Source organism: Cebus imitator, unplaced genomic scaffold (assembly GCF_001604975.1).
Source record: "Cebus imitator isolate Cc_AM_T3 unplaced genomic scaffold, Cebus_imitator-1.0 Scaffold320, whole genome shotgun sequence".
Lineage (NCBI taxonomy): Eukaryota > Metazoa > Chordata > Mammalia > Primates > Cebidae > Cebus > Cebus imitator.
In genome coordinates, this window is record NW_016107635.1 from 824,131 (window position 1) to 841,589 (window position 17,459).

The 17,459-nt window shown below is 41.0% G+C and overlaps 1 protein-coding gene across 1 annotated transcript in view; it reads left to right on the forward strand.

The window, feature by feature from the left end:
• PAPPA (pappalysin 1) overlaps window positions 1–17,459 on the forward strand; it is a 255,350-nt gene that overhangs the window by 44,699 nt on the left and 193,192 nt on the right. The window contains exon 3 of the mRNA XM_017504315.2: window positions 13,580–13,725. Coding sequence (XP_017359804.1) covers window positions 13,580–13,725 — 146 coding nt within the window. The remainder of the gene's footprint in view (window positions 1–13,579; window positions 13,726–17,459) is intronic.

Genomic DNA, 17,459 nt, shown 5'->3' on the forward strand with positions numbered 1-17,459 from the left:
ATAAGAAGCAAGAAAGAGAGTGGAGAGATGCTAGACACTTTTTCATCATCAATACTCTCACCAGAATTAATAGAGTAAGAACTCACTGCCATGGGAATGACACCAAGCCATTCCTAAGGAATCTGCTCCCATGACCCAAACACCTCCTACTAGGCCCCATCCCCAACATGGGGGATCACATTTCAATGTGATGTTTGGAGGGGACAAATATCCAAACTATAGCACAGATGTAGCCATTGCTGTCCCCTCCAGCTTTGTCTTGTGAGGTTCCTCAACCTTGAAAACACCTGCAAGTGAGGACTGGTAGTGTGTATTCTCATGTTCTTCTATGCCTCTGGGCTTTCTGGAGCTTCTGACATTTTGTCTGTTTTCCACACTTGGTTCAATATCAAACCAGGGTTTATTTTTTATGTGAAAACCTCAGTGGTATCTGACCCTCCTTCAGCTGAGTGTCATTACTGTATGCTCTTCTTATATTTAGCACCCGCCCACTCTATCATAACACATATGATAAGGGGAAGTAAGAGACTAATGACTAAGGATATGGTTGGTAGTATCCAACAGACTAGTGGTTGTGTCCCACCTGTGACACCTAAGAGTGGAGGGACTGTGGAAAAGTAGGGTCAGCCCTCTTAGCCCTGGCTCCATCACCTGATAAGTTGGGGATATTCTAAAGGTTTTGTAAAGCTTCAAAAATATAATATGTTAAAAAATACTTTGGAGGGGGGGGTGGTGCCAAGATGGCCAAGAGGAGGCAACACTGAAATGCAGCTCCCAGCAAATGAGACACATTGGGCTAGAGGACATCACGATTCCAAGTGTGGTGCTGGGTTCATTTTGGGGGACTGGAAGAACTCTGAAAGTAGCCCAGGGAGGGAGCCAAAGCAGGTGAGAGACGCCCAGGGATAATGAACCAAGACAGGCCAGGGCGCGTCCCCACCTGGAACGTGCAGCCAGCTCGGCGGGTCAGGGATATCACCCCCTCCATGCTCCAGTTCTGATCCTGTGCTTACCTCATCCCTCCTGCAACCAACAGTTCAAGAAACCCCCGCCAGTCTGAGGGACACCATGGGTTGTCAATGCAAATCTGAGCGATAGCTCCCATCGGACCTGGGCAGAAGTTTGGACTAGCGCCAATGGGACAGAACAACCTGTCTCATAGAAAGAGGCAGAGGTGAAAGCAGAGAAACAGGTCATAAGGCCTGGCAGGCCCCAACCCCAACAAAACTCAAAGTGAAGACTGCACACCAGAGATCTTGGCAGCAAATGCACCAGTTTGACCCCAACCAGGAAGATCGAACTCAGGGAAGGAGATACATCATTGGGAAGGTGGGGCTAATTTTACCTGCAAACAAACCCAAGGGGAAGACCACCCACCCAGCAACCTGACTGAATCTGAAGCAGCCCAGCAGCGCCTCTACAGGCCAAAAAAGATATAGCTCCAACTGCAACAGAAAGGACGTCGACTCAGAGATTTCTCCCGAAATCAACAGCTTCACAGATTGAAGGGAGATAAATCCATGAAGATGGGAAAAAAACAGCACAAAAAGGATGAAACCTTCAAAGACCAGAACACCTCTTCTCCTCCCAGGGATCACAACTCCTCACCATCAAGGGAACAAAACAAGACAAAATATGGGTGTGACAAATTGATAGAAGCAGGCTTCAGTAGGTAGATAATAACAAACTTATCTGAGTTAAAAGACCATCTTCTAACCCAATGCAAAGAAACTAAGAACCTTGAAAAAAGGTTAGATGAAATGCTAAGTATAATAACGAGATAGAAAAGAACATAAAAGACTTGATGAAGTTGAAAAACGCATCATGAGAACTTCGCAAGGCATGCACAAGCTTCAACAGCTGAATCGATCAAGCAGAAGAAAGGATATCAGAGATAGAAGATCAAATAAATGAAATAAAACGAGAAGGCAAGATCAGAGAAAAAAGAGTGAAAGGAAAAAAGAATGAAAATACCTAATCTATGCTTGATCAGCATACCTGAATGTGACGGAGAGAATGAATCCAAGTTGGAAAACACTCATCAGGATATTATCCAAGAGAACTTCCCTAGCCTAACAAGGCAAGCCAACATTCAGATCCAGGAAATACAGAGAATACCACAAAGATATTCCTCAAGAAGAGCAACCCCAAGGCACCTAATTGTCAGATTCACCAGGGTTGAAATGAAGGAAACAATCCTAAGGGAAGCTAGAAAGAATGGGCAAGTCACCCACAAAGGAAAAACCATCAGACTCACAGCAGATCCCTCAGCAGAAACTCTACAAGTTAGAAGGGAGTGGGGGCCAATATTCAACATTCTGAAAGAAAATAACTTTCAACTCAGAATTTTATATCCATCCAAACTAAGATTCATAAGTGAAGGAGAAATAAAATCCTTTACAGACAAGCAATAGCTGAGAGATATCGTCACTACATGACCTGCCTTACAAGAACTCCTGAAGGAAGTACTAAACATGGAAAGGAACAACCAGCATGAGCCACTGCAAAAACAGACCAAATGGTAACTAAACATAGAAAGGAACAACCAGTACCAGCCACTCCAAAAACATACCAAATGGTAAAGAGCATCAACACAATGAAGAAACTGCATCAACTAATGGGCAAAACAACCAGTTACCATCAAAATGGCAGGATCAAATTCACATATAACAATATTAACCTTAAATGTAGATGGGCTAAATGCCACAGTCAAAAGACAGATTAGCAAATTGGATAAAAAGTCAAAACCCATCGGTGTGCTGTATCCAGGAAACCCATCTCACATGCAAGGACACACATAGGATCAAAATAAAGGGATGGAGGAAGATTTACCAAGCAAATGGAGAGCATACAAAAAGCAGGAGTTGCAATCCTAGTCTCTGATAAAGTAGACTTTCAACCAACAAAGATCAAAAGAGACAAAGAAGGGTGTTACATAATGGTAAAAGGATCAATGCAACAAGAAGAGCTAATGATCCTAAATATATATGTGCCCAATAGGGGAGCACCAACATACATAAAGCAAGTTCTTAACGACCTACAAAGAGACTTAGATTCCCACACAATAATAGTGGGAGACTTTAACACTCCACTGTCAATATTAGACAGATCAACAAGACAGAAAATTAACAAGGATATCCAGGACTTGAACTCAGATCTGGACCAAGCAAACCTAATAGACATCTACAGAACTCTCCACCCCAAATAAACAGAATATACATTCTTCTCAGCACCACACCACACTACCCTAAAATTGACCACATAATTGGAAGTAAATCACGCTTCAGCAAATGCAAATGAACGGAAATCATAACAAACAGTCTCTCAGACCAGAGTGCAATCAAATTAGAACTCACGATTAAGAAACTCACTCAGAACTGGACAACATCATGGAAACTGAACAACTGGCTCTTGAATGTTGACTGGATAAACAATGAAATGAAGGTAGAAATACAGATGTTCTTCAAAACCAATGAGAACAAAGACACAACATACCAGAATCTCTGGGACACGTTTAAAGCAATGCCTAGAGGAAAATTTATAGCAATAAATACCCACATGAGAAGCAAGGAAAGATCTAAAATTGATGCCCTATCATCAAAATTGTAAAAGCTTAGAGAAGCAAGATTGAAAAAACTCAAAAGCTAGCAGACAACAAGAAATAACTAAGATCAGAGCAGAACTGAAGGAGATAGAGACACAAAAAAACCTTCAAAAAATCAGTAAATCAAGGAGCTGTTTTTTTTAAAAGATCAACAAAACAGACAGACCACTAGCCAGATTAATAAAAAAGAGAAGAATCAAATGGATGCAATATCAATAAAGGGGGTATCACCACCAATTCCACAGAAACAAAAACTATCATCAGAGATTACTATAAACAACTCTATGCACATAAACCAGTAAACCTGGAAAAAATGGATAAATTCCTGGACACTTGCACCCTTCCAAGCCTAAACCAGGAAGACGTTGAAACCCTGAATACACCAATAACAAGGGCTGAAGTTGAGACAGCAATTAATAGCCTACTAACCAAAAAAAGTCCAGGTCTAGATGGGTTCACAGCCGAATTCTACCAGAGATACAAAGAGGGGCTGGTACCACTCCTTCTGAAACTATTCCAAAAATTGCAAAAAGAGGGGATTCTTCCCAAATCATTTTATGAGACAAACATCATCCTGATACCAAAACCCAGCAGAGACTCAACAAGAAAACTTCAGGCCAGTATCCAGGATGAACACAGATACAAAAATCTTTAATAAAATACTGGCAAACTGATTGCAATAGCACATCAAAAAGCTTATCCATCATGATCAGGTAGGCTTCATCCCGGGGATGCAAGGCTGGTTCAACATATGCAAGTCTGTAAATGTAATCTGCCACATAAACAGAACCAAAGACAAAAACCACATGACTATCTCAATAGATGCAGAGAAGGCCTTAGAAAAATTCAACAGGCCTTTATGCTAAAAACTCTCAATAAACTAGGTATCTATGGAACATATCTCAAAACAATAAAAGGTATTTACAACAAACCCACAGCCAACATCACATGGAATGGGCAAAAACTGGCAGCATTCCCTTTAAAATCTGGCACTAGACAAGGATGCCCTCTCTCACCACTCTCATTCAATATAGTGTTGGAAGTTCTAGCCAGAGCAGTCAGGCAAGAAAAAAAATAATAAAGGGTATTCAGTTAGGAAAGGAGGAAGTCAAATTGTCTCTATTTGCAGATGACATGGTTGTATATTTAGAAGGCCCTATTGTCTCAGCCCAAAATCTCCTTAAACTAATAAGCAACTTCAGCAAAGTCTCAGGATACAAAATCAATGTGCAGAAATCAAAAGCATTTCTATACACCAATAACAGACTTAAAGAGAGCCAAATCAAGAATAAACTGCCATTCAAAATTGCTACAAAGACAATAAACTAGAAATACAAGTAACAAGGATGTAAGGGACCTCTTCAAGAAGAAATACAAACCACTGCTTAAGGAAATAAGGGAGGACACAAACAGATGGAAAAACATTCCATGCTCATGGTTAGGAAGAATCAATATCGTGAAAATGGCCATACTGCCCAAAGTAATTTATAGATTCAACACTATCTCCATCAAGCTACCTATGACCTTCCTCACAGAACTGGAGAAAATGACCTTAAACTTCATATGGAACCAAAAAAAAGCCCACATAGCCAATACAATCCTAAGCATAAAAATATAAAAAACAAACAAACAAACAAAAAAAATAAAAACAAACAAAGCTGGAGTCAAACTATACTATAAGGCTGCAGTAATCAAAACAGCATGGTGCTGGTACCAAAACAGAGATGTAGACGGCAATGCCATACATCTACAACCACCTGATCTTTGACAAACCTGACAAAAACAAGCAATGGGGAAAGGATTCCCTATTTAATAAATGGTGTTGGGAAAACTGTCCATTGTACAGAAAGCAGAAACTGGACCACTTCCTGACACCTTACACTAAAATTAACTCCAGATGGATTAAAGACTTAAACATAAGACCTAACACCATAAAAACCCTAGAAGAAAACCTAAGCAAAACCATTCAGAACGTAGGCATAGGCAAGGACTTCATGACTAAAACACCAAAAACATTGGCAACAAAAGCCAAAATAGACAAATGGGATCTAATTAAACTCCAGAGCTTCTGTACAGCAATAAATAAATAAATAAATAAATAAATAATTTTTTTAAAAAGTCATTAGAGTGACCCAGCAACCAACAGAATGGGAAAAAATTTTTGCAATCTACCCAACAGACAAAGGGCTAATGTCCAGAATCTACAAAGAACTAAAACAGATTTACAAGAAAAAAAACAAACAAACCCATTCAAAAGTGGGCAAAGGACATGAACAGACACTTCTCAAAAGAAGACATTTATGAGGCCAACAAACATATGAAAAAATGCTCATCATCACTGTTCATTAGAGAAATGCAAATCAAAACCACATTGAGATACCATCTCATTCCAGTTAAAATGCTGATCATTCAAAAATCTGGAGACAACAGATGCTGGAGAGGATATGGAGAAATAGGAACACTTTTACATTGTTGGTGGGAGTGTAAGTTAGTTCAACCATAGTGGAAGACAGAGTAGCAGTTCCTCAAGGACCTAGAAATAGAAATTCCATTTCACCCAGCAATACCATTACTGGGTATATATCCAAAGGATTATAAATCATTCTATTATAAAGACACATGCACATGTGTGTTCACTGCAGCACTGTTTACATTGTAAACAGTTGGCAAAGACCTGTAGCCAACCCAAATGCCCATCGATGATAGACTGGAGAAGGAAAATGTGGCACATATACACTATGTAATACTATGCAGCCATAAAAAATAATGAGTTTGTGTCCTTTGTAGGACATGGATGAATCTGGAAATCATCATTCTCAGCAAACTGACACAAAAACAGAAAATCAAACACTACGTGTTCTCACTCATAGGTGGATGTTGAACAACGAGAACACATGGACACAGGGAGGGGAGCATCACACACTGGGATCTGTTGGGGTAGAACAGGGTTAGGACAGCGGGAGGTAGGGAAGTTGGGGAGGGACAACATGGGGAGAAATGCCAGATATAGGTGACGGGGGGATGGAGGCAGCAAACCACATTGCCATGTATGTACTTATGCAATATTCCTGCATGTTCTACGCATGTACCCCAGAACCTAAAGTGCAATAAAATATATGTATTAAAAAATACTTCAACAGTTCCAGTTTGTAGTAAACTTTCCCAAATGGTAGTGTTATTAGTATTATTGTATTATGTTGTGATCATTCATTTACTTGTCTCACTTTCTTCATAAAATTTCTGATACTCTGATAATGAAAATCATGCTTTTTTTCCTCATTATCTATAGGCACAGTTTCTAGCTTAAAGCATAGTATTTGATAAAATCTCAATAAGTGTTGATGAAGGAAAGCAGAAAAGAATAAATGAATGATATGTGGAGAGGAAGGAAATGAGGAAGCAGAGAATGAAGGCAGGGAAGGAGGGAGGAAAAAATGGAGGTAAGGAAAGAATGACTCATTCAATAACTAAATAAAGGAATGATCAGTTTTTCAGTTAGTCTTTGATTGATGCTGTTACATTTTTCTTTCCTATGTGTCAAGCTTCCATATAAAATCTGTTATTTTGGAAACTAATCATTCAAGATTCCAAGAATTTAATAAACTCTCCCAGCATTTTCTTTCTGTGTCTTTTTTTATAGACTAGCAAGGCAGATTTATCATTTTTGACAATGAAACTAAGCAGGAGGATCAAGTCCAGTTTGTTAGGACCCTTGGGATAAAGAACAAAATTCAGATTTTTGTACTGGTCACAGCTTGGAGAAAGTCTGTTATCTGGAACAAGGATATGGATGCAATAAACATTCTGAGGTTTATCATGCTTTAATGACTTGCCTTGAGTGGCTTTGATCTTTGTATCTGATAATCATTTTCAAGCGGTCTGGTGTGTTCTGAAAATTAAGTAGTGGTTCATGGACTTGAGGACCTCCTTGGGAATGACAAGCTACAATCAGAATTTGGAAATGGGCAATGTTACAGAATTTGCTCTATGAGATGGAGAAACAGGACAACCTCCTGTGAAGAAGGTAAACACATTGATTTAGTGAAGGAAACCAGGTTTTGCTGGTGGAGTGGGAACCCAACAGGCATTGGGAGCTAAGGCTAGTTTTCTCTAGATCTATGAACTAGCTTAAAAGATAATTCCACATCTTGAGGGTTTTTCATGAGTTGGGTACTCTTCTAGGTATTTTCTCATGCATTACTGCCTTGAATTTTTATATCCCCATTTCTGTATTGAATTTTCTAATTCCCATTTCACAGATGAGGAAATTGAGATACAAATGACAGGGTCAGTTGCTCAAGATCACAAGACCACTTTGTGGAAGAAGGAGGATTTGAACTCCAGTCTGTCTCTCTCTTAAAATTACTCTCTGCTGCCTTTTATTCTAACCTGAAAGAACCGTTCTCAGTCTCCAACTTAAAAGTGGCCCCCTCTCAGCCAGTGTTTGGTTCACACAAACCCTCCTCCAGTTGAGGGCATCAACACATGGCCAGTACCATCCCTGTGACCAGCCGTACCCATCAAGGGCCCAGGAAGCATGACTCTGGCATGACATTGCTTAAAGATCTCCTCAGCTATCACTTCTACATAGGGGAAGTCCACTGAAGAGTGGCCTACTTTGAGTGTAAATAGAAATTGAGAGTCCTCAGTCTTGACCTGGGCTCACTGTAAACAGTACCACTGAAACTGGAAGGCCAGTGTGTCATGTTTCTAGAGATGGAAAAACTCAGGCCTTCTCACACTTTTTCCCTTAATTTTATTTAAAGGATTTGTTGCTGTTGCTGTTGTTGTTTTGCATTCTGAATGTGGTTCCCTTTTGCTTCTCTCTCAATAAAACAGGCCCTGACAGCCCTCTCATTCAGATTATTACAGAGTCGTGCCATCTCAGGCCAGTGCATTTAGGAAATATGTTGCTGGCACTCACCAACGAGTGAGATGCATAAAGAAAATATTCTAATGACAGTTGAGTTGAGAGAGCTTTGATCTCCCTCCAGAACTGTACTCATGGCTTTGAAATGCAGTTCTGGCAGAGGGGTAAAGTCTGGGCGCCTTGGCAATCAGGGCTGGGCCCCCTGAAACAGACATTCCAGGGGACCCGCAATTTCCACAGTGGATCCAGGTGCATGGGTTGTGCAGGAAGAAAAGAGACCACTCTCGAGAGGCGGCTCAGGGGAAAGGATCTAATTTAGGAGGGATGTTTCAATCCAGCCGATATTTTCCAAACTTTGTGGTTTGTACTGTTGTTTGGTTTTTGGCAAAGGTGGAAGTGTAAGGGGGAGGGGTGTGGAGGAGGAATTATGGTCAAATATATTTGGGTACACTTCCCGTACTATCTGCCTTACTTTGATTTTGCATATTTGAGGCTCTGAAAATCCTTGCAATTAAAAAATGTGTGTATTTAACCCTATTTAACAGAACATGTTCCAAACCAGTTTGACTCAGCCAACTTTGTCTTTGAATATTCATTTCTTTCTTATAAATTTAGCCTTCTGTAGAACATGATCTAGAAGACCCAGATCTATTTCACAACCTGACTAGGTAGAAACCCTGAGCTGGAGAACAACTAGCAGAGTACAGTGAGAAGTGGTCAGATACTCAGGCGATGCAGGTTCCCGCACCCAGGTGTCCAGCGGAGGGAGAGAATGGAGGCTGCCATCCTTCCCATTACTCGTTCTCTAAACTATGCACCTTTGCAGGGAACTGTGTCCACTTGAAGAAAGAGGTGACTTTACTTGTGATACAAAACTGCTGTTATACACAAGTGGCATGCACACAGGTTGGAGCAGAGAGGCTTGTTGCCAGGCTTTTCTATACCCTGTATTGGGTATTTGACCTTGGGCAAATCATTCCCCTTCCTTGAGCTCTGGGCTTGCTCATCCTGTTTTGAAACTATGCAGTTTGAGAGAGAGGTGCTCAGTAGCTGCCCTTCAGTGGTGGTTCTCTCTTGAAGGATGCTTTTAAGTGATACAGAGATAATAAAGATTTGGTCCTGACTGCCAGAAGCTCATTACCTGATAGAAAAAACAGCGGAAGCATTCATTTTCAGATAGAGGTGATGATGATGATTTGATTATTAATAATTTTCATTTTACTAACAGTAAATGGAGTAAAAGGAGCCTATCCTAATCAGTGATGCCTTCTCTGTGCCAGCCACCATGCTAGGCACTTAACCTATGTTGCCTCTAATTCTTATGACACCCTTGACAGGTGGTCATCATCATCCCTACTTTACAGACAAGGGTAGTCATAAGAGGATACATGAAGTGCATCACATGTAAGCTGGGCTTTGCAGGGATTGTAAGATTTAAAAGAGCTAAGAATCAAGAAGAGATATTGTAAGGCAGAGAAGGGAAACTAATGGACATACTTAGGGGTTGGGCATAACTGGGGAAAACTAAAGGTTCCCAGAATAAGGAAACCAAGATAACTTGAGTAGTTGAGTTTGTAGGAGGAAGAGACACTGAAAACTGAGACTGGGAGAGCCACCCAGAGGCAGACTGCCCGTTTAGGGTCTTTCCCAGTAGGCGAAATTAGGACACCAGGATATGGAGGGAAGCTCACATTTTCTAGTTATCTGCTGGGATTGTCTTATTTAATCCTGTTGGTACCCTCCTGAGCTACGTGATACTCAAACCTACTTGCCCATACATATAGGTCTATCTGTCCAATTCTGAGTAGCAAAGCTTCTATGCAGATTAATCCACACAGATTAACCTACAGATCCACACACACACAGATTAATGTACAGACTAATACACACACAGAGTTGGACAGACAACATTCCCATAGATATACGTCTGTCTGTCCAACTTTGTGAATTTTGGGATTTTGATTGATTTTTTCTGGGAAGTAAATAATGTTTGTTTGTTTTTGTTTTTGTTTAAAGAGATAGGATATTGCTCTTTTGCCCAAGTGGGAGTAGAGTGGTGCCATCATAGCTCACTGCAGCCTTGAACTCCTGGGTTCAAGTGATCCTCCTGTCTTAGCCTCCAAAGTAACTGGGACTACAGGCATATGCCACCATGCCCAGATAATTTTTTGAATTGTTTGTATTCTTTGTAGAAATGGATCTCCCTGTATTGCCCAAGCTAGTCTCAAACTCCTGGCCTCAAGAATTCCTGCCACCTTGGCCACCCAAAGTGCTGGGATTACAGGCAGGAGAAACCACACCAAGCCCTTACAATTTAAAGTGTATTTGAACAATGTACAATGTATGCACAGGGCCAGCCTTCCCAACAATTGCCAAACGAAAGTCATGTGGCCCATTTCCTTCTCTCACCTTCACTATTCCTAGACAGTAGGGGTAATGAAGGTGAGAGAACGAAAGTAGTTCAGTAGTTTCTTCTGAATTTGACCTCCTTTTCTTTCTCTTCTGTCTTGTTGACAAAAGGGAAAAAGACATCCTTTCAAGGCATAAGGGTAGGAAGGTAAATACCCACATGTATTCCTGTCCCGAAGATTTTCCCCCTGATATATTTGAGAGACACCCAGCCTGGCTCTGTATTAGTGGGAAAACCTCAGGCAACAGAAGGAAAACTTTCATCCACAGAGCTGTGTTGTTGCTTTTTTTTTTTTTTTCCCACTTCGGGTAGGTCCCTCTAGGAGAGGTGGGGAAGAGAGAGGCCAGTAGGGTTAGGGGCCTGGGCCTGGATTGCTCCTGTGGATTCTTCCCCTTCGGGGAAATGGAAGCTTCCCAAAGTATGAGGGAAAATTTCAGGTACAAGCCAGGGAGAGGCTCCCACATCCCATTTTTCTGCTTTGGGCTAGGATGAATACCGCTTCTTGAAAAGATTGGCTTCTGCAATTACCACCGAATAAACAACCAATTAAAACGTCTCCACTGCCCCTACCCACCCTGTCTTTTTCTCTCTGGAAGCTTTCTCATCTCAGAGCCATGGACAGAGGTGGCTTTCTCTAATAACATTTTTGTTCTCTGCCTGAGAGAACATTTGATGGAAATGAACAAATCAATTAGAAAATAATAAATTATGTGGAAAGGGCTGATCCAAGAAAATCTCGGCTCCTCTGTGTTTTCATTCTTCTCCCAGGCATTGTTTCCCATTTCACTGTGGGCCTGAGTGAGCTTGGAAATGAGGGTGAGGTTGTGGGAAGAGTTGGACACGTCTAGATTTGTACTTGGCCTCGTCGCCTGTTGTGTGATCTCTGAACCCCTGTTCCTTCATCTGTATGATGGGGATAAGTGATAGGAATAGTTAAACATGCGCTGAGGCTTTCTACATGCTAGACATTCTTCTAAGCCCTTTACTCTTTCTTTATTAACTACCTTAACCCTCTGAACAGCTGTATGGGGTAGGTATTATTATCACCCTTGTTCTGTATATAAAGAAACTGAGGCACGGGAAGTTAAGTACATTGCCCAGGGTGACCCAAAAATAAAGTGGAAGAGCTGGATTTAAACCTAGGGCTGTAGCTTAAGAATCAGCCATCTCACCCACTCTGTTGCATTGCTTCAACTACCTAACAGGGATGAGACATGTGTACCTAACACAGGGTCTGGTATACAGCAAATGCTTCATAAATGTTGGCTGTCTCCTTCCTCATTCTCTTCCCTGATGACAGAGAAAACTATTAGAATCCCTCATGAGGCTTCCAGCCTAAGAAGTTGAATGTGGGCTCTTGAGGAAGAAAAGAGCTCAGCAGTGAGATTTCAGGTCAATATCTGAGCTTGTGATTCTTGGAATTAGTCAGCTAAACCTAGACATAGATATAAACTCTCCTGGCCCCACCTATATCTCCAACCCATGTTTTTTGTGAAAAGTCGTACAAATTATGGTCACATGAATGTTTGGTTTCATGAGCTTGGGGCTTTCTGTGACATGGGCGGCCATGACACTCTAGGTCTGAGACGTATCCTATTCACAGCAGGGTAGAGGGGTAGGTTTTCCACCCACAGAAATGCTCTGTGGAGCACCAGGCAGCTGTTACTAATTTCAATGTATTGATAAGAAAACCGAGGCCCCATTAGTATGGAATTACTAAATTTGAGACTGAGAGTTAAATATTTTTACTCCTACTTTTCCCAATTTAATTCAATTCCATCAAAAATCTACTGAGTGTTCACCAGGTATCAAGCTTTGTGCTGAGAACTCGGTAAACAGAGATGAATAAGGCACTCCCCTTTCCCCAGGTGGCCACAAATGGGTATTATATAACAGACAGAGGACGTGATTAATTGAAGTGGCAAATGAGAGAGAGTGCACTGCTCGTAGGCGGTAGACAAGTATGGAGATGTTAAAAGGGGTTCAGGGAGGAGAGCATCAGGGAAGTCTTCCTGGAGGAGGGATTCCAGAACAGACTTTGGATTTGTTCTTCACAGGACAAAATGCTGATCAGAGTCCCAGCAGAGGAAAGAGCATGAATAAAGGTGCCAGTGGGATCATGCACTATACATGGGGCAGAGATGTCTGTATGCAGTGGGACGCTCAAGAGAAGGAATAGAGAGAGATGAGGCTAAGGAGTAGGCTGTGTCTTGGAGGCCATGCTGGGAACTTGGACTTGGTCTTTCATATATGAGGAAGCTCTTCTATTATTCTAAGAGGGGAAGAAAAGAGAAGCATCATTAATGTGTGCTACTGGCTGGGCTTTGTGAGACCTCCTGGGTGGAGACAGCATTAAGGAAAAGGAAAACACTGCCAAGTAGCATCTTGAACTGAGTAAGATCTGAAGAAGGTTCTCTAAGCCTCTGGAGATAATGATACTACCTACCTCTGTGTTTGTAAGAAGCCTAACAACTTTGACAAGTCTCTTAAACTCTCAAGGACTTATTTTTATGATGTGTAAAATGGAATCATCTTACTTATAATATTATCGGGGGAATTCAATAAGGTGGTGTTTATAACGTGCTTAGCAAAGTGCCTGGCACACATAGTTGCTCTAAATCATTTGGAGAATGCCTGTTATTTAAATAGTATCTTTTTGAGTATGGTAACAATCAAAGTTCTTCTTCTGTTTCAGAGCCTACATGGATGTTAATGAGCTGAAGAACATTCTTAGATTGGATGGATCAACACATCTCAATATTTTCTTTGCAAACTCCTCAGAAGAGGAGTTGGCAGGAGTAGCAACTTGGCCATGGGACAAGGAGGTCCTAATGCACTTAGGTGAGTCTTAGAAACTTCTTCAAGAGGAACCTGGAGTAGGACAGTAATACATTCAGTGCGATGATGATCATTATTATGATCATGATGGTGGTGGTGGTAGTCGTGAGGGTGAACAGCCCATTTATTTACCACGTTAATTTACAAAATTCTTTGACATCCTTTATCTCATTTTGACCACCAAGCAATTTTCTGAGGGAAATAGCACCATATTATTAACCACGTTTTATCAATGGGGAAATGAGACCCAAAGAAGAAATGGGGCTTACCCAACATCACACAGACAGTGACAGTCACAACTGGAATCTTAGTTTCCAGCACTATCTACTGTTTGCTTTCTCCTTAAACCCTCTGTCTCCTAGTTCCTGCAAACATCTTCTCAGTCTGGTAACCACACTGTACTGGCACAGCCAGTCATGGGTTGGCTTGAAAGACACCAAAGAAGCAAGAGAAAGTGAGTTTGTAAGAACTCCTTGTTCCTCCATGTTCCGCCCACCAACACCAACAGGAACTCTTCTTACATTCAAATTATGCATATCCATAAACAAGACATAAGTTTCTGCAAACCAATCACCAAAAGTTAGACATGACAACAGTTTCTGAAAGATGCCCTGTAAGCAAACATTGTAGTTCTTTAATTTTATTGTTTCCATGCCCTCTTCCAGAACACATCTATTTGTAGACATGCTTTTCTTTAACTGTACATTTTAAAAATCATAGCATAGATGAAATTCTGTGTTCTTTTTTTACTTAATATTATGCTATCTACTTTTTTTTTCCATGTTGTAGAAGTCATATCCTCACTTCTCACCCTTTTTTTTTTTTCATTTAAAATCACAAAAGAAAAGTACCCTTCTGGGTTATTTCCCCCTCTCTAAAGACAAGATTTTTAAAAGCCACATAATATTCCCTTGAACAACGGCACTGCCATTTATTTAACCATTTTCCCTTTGGTAGAATGTTCCCATTATTTACAAGAATGAATCGTGATGACTCAGTGAACATCTTTATCTGAGAATGTTCTGGCTCAGCAGTGACAGTGCTGGATGTATCCTCAAGCCTGCCTGGTCTCCTGGTGAAACAGAGTCCAGTAGCTGCTCCATTGCTATGCTGTCTTGGAAATGAGAGATTCAAATAATAGAAGTCTTGCTGAATTAAGCATAGACATAGTTACCTCCAGATGACTCTCATTTCTCAATTGTTTTTTAGAGAATGCAACCAATTTGTGTGTGTGTGTGTGTGCGCGCGTGTGTGGTTGTATGAATAAATACAAAGATAAATATCAACTTGTTCTCAGCTGGGAGGATTTTATGCCCTAGGAGATATTTGGCAATATCTAGATATATTTTTGCTTATTACAAATGGGGGAATGATACTGGCATCTAGTGGGTAGAAGCCAGTGATGCTGCTAAATGTCCACAGTGTCCACCACAAAGAATTATGATGTATGGGTAGATAAATAGGCAGACAGGCAGACAGATGGGGTTGTAAGAGCTCCTAAGAAGAGAGCATGCAGCTTAGGCAAACTTGAAGGTGATCAGCTTATATGACATACCTAGAATATGGTGTATGGGAGTAATGCTATACTAAAGCCAAAATTCGTGTTCATTCTCAACTGTGACTTGACTTAGCAGTATGGCCTTAGGCAATTCTCTTTCCTTCCTCAGGTCTCAGTGTCCTTCAATATTAAATAAGCAGGTCCTAGGAGGCCAGAAAACCCCAAAGACCCTTCTCAGTTCTGAAATTCTGTCCTATTAGAAAAGCAACTGTAAGGGCTATGATCAGAGTCTGAGAATGGTTGAGCAGCAGACTTTTACAGTTAGAACAAAATACTCCTGATAATTCCATAAATTTCAGAGACTGGCTCAGGGCCAGGAATAAGAGAGGCTATAAATCCATAGCATGTTATAGTTCTTCAGGATGATGTCAGGCTCAAGCTATTTCACCTGATAAGAGAAGCAATGAAACAGGACTGGGACCCAAGTGCTGTCACTCTGTGAAAAGGTGTGAGTTGGGAGGGGATGAGATAAAACAAACAGGGCTAGCTTAGACATCAAGTCTGCAATCCAATCATCATCCCTGGAATGGTCCTGTCCTCTCATTACCTTAATAATGAAGCTTCATGGGGAGACAGAGCATCACTCTGTCATCATTATTGTCGCTGCTTATTTTAGAGCTCACCAGAAATGCAAAGTCCTTTTTCCACAGTCACAAGGCCAGTGTGAAGCAGAACGGGGATTGCAACCCATGTCAGCTAACTCCAGCCGGACTCCAGGCTGCCCTCTCCCCATCCGGAGAGATGCTGCTCATAAGTAATTTCTCTGCAGTAGCGCCAATCAAACCCAATTTATTACAACCATATTTTTTTACCCTCTTTTTCTGCTGTGACATCATGATCCCTGGAAAAAGCCTTGGGTGTGAAGCGGATTGTGTTTCATGTTATGATTGACAGAAAATAATTGAGAAAGATTTCCTGTCTCAATTTCTCTTCCTCCCTGCCTCTGCCTGCCCCCTTCTCATACCCATGTGTATGTGCACACCCACACACTCACATGCCCTCTCATACATCTTTATCTTTGTGTTAGAAAGCTCTAAGCAATTCAAAATTGCTCAGAAATTCAATCTCAGAAATCAAGTCCTCCAGGGACCCATACCCTGAGCCCTTCTTCAAAATCAGAGACCTCTACATAGACTCTCTGAGTGCCTTGACTGAGCAGGCACACCCGTTCCAGAGGTTCAGTCTAAGATGAAACTCTCCTCAAGCCCATGTGGGGCTTGCCAGTTCAAATCAACAAGCCCCTACCTCCTCATCATTCTTTTATAAGATGCTGCTCTACACCCAAAGTGCCTACTTTCAAGGTTCACAGACCTGATTTTTAACCTTCCCTTAAACACTTTCAAATTTTAAAGTTTAAATATCTCTCTGCCAGCCTGTATACATCTTTCCTAAAATGAATACAGCACAAATACTACCCATGGATTCTGCTGAGATCTGTTCTATCTCCCCAAGCTAAGCAATGCTCAGTCTTTGGAGGCATGTGGTATAGTCCATTGCTTCTCAAACCAGAATATACAGACAAGTCATTCAAGGCTGTTTTTAAAATACAGGTTGTGCTTCTGTAGGTCTGGGGTGATACACTTGATGTATGGAGGTGCTATTCTAGCTGCTCACACTTGATTAGTTAAACCTCTCAAACTTCTTCAGATGAGTTACATAGCAAATATTTAACACACATTGAATATGATACTCTGCTCCAGGCCCCGTGGTAGTCATTAACAGTAAAACATTGATTAAGAGTTCTCCTCAAGAGACATTTGCTAGTATGAAAACTGTTAGAATCGTGAATACAGCATGATGCTGACCTACATGAGTTTTCATGCTCTTACAGCATCAGAGATGAAAATATGAGATTCAGAGATGCTAATTAATCCACTCAATGTCCCAGAGTTAGTGAAGGCAAAATAAGAACCAGAACCAAGATGTCTGAACCTGAGGGCTTTGTCTAGACAAGAATATGTAGAATATTTGAATATAAGGGTAGGTCTTACTTTCTAAGGGAAAGTTTGCAGCAGAAAGGTTTACTGGCTGAGAAATCAGAGTTTCTGAATCGCTCTCCATTGAAATAGTTTGAAATCGCCTTGGGTAAGTGCCTTTACCTCTTTAAAGCTTTGGTGTTTTCATATGAAAAACGAAGAATTGTAGAAAATGACTTTTGAGGTTCCTTCCTGCTCTGATA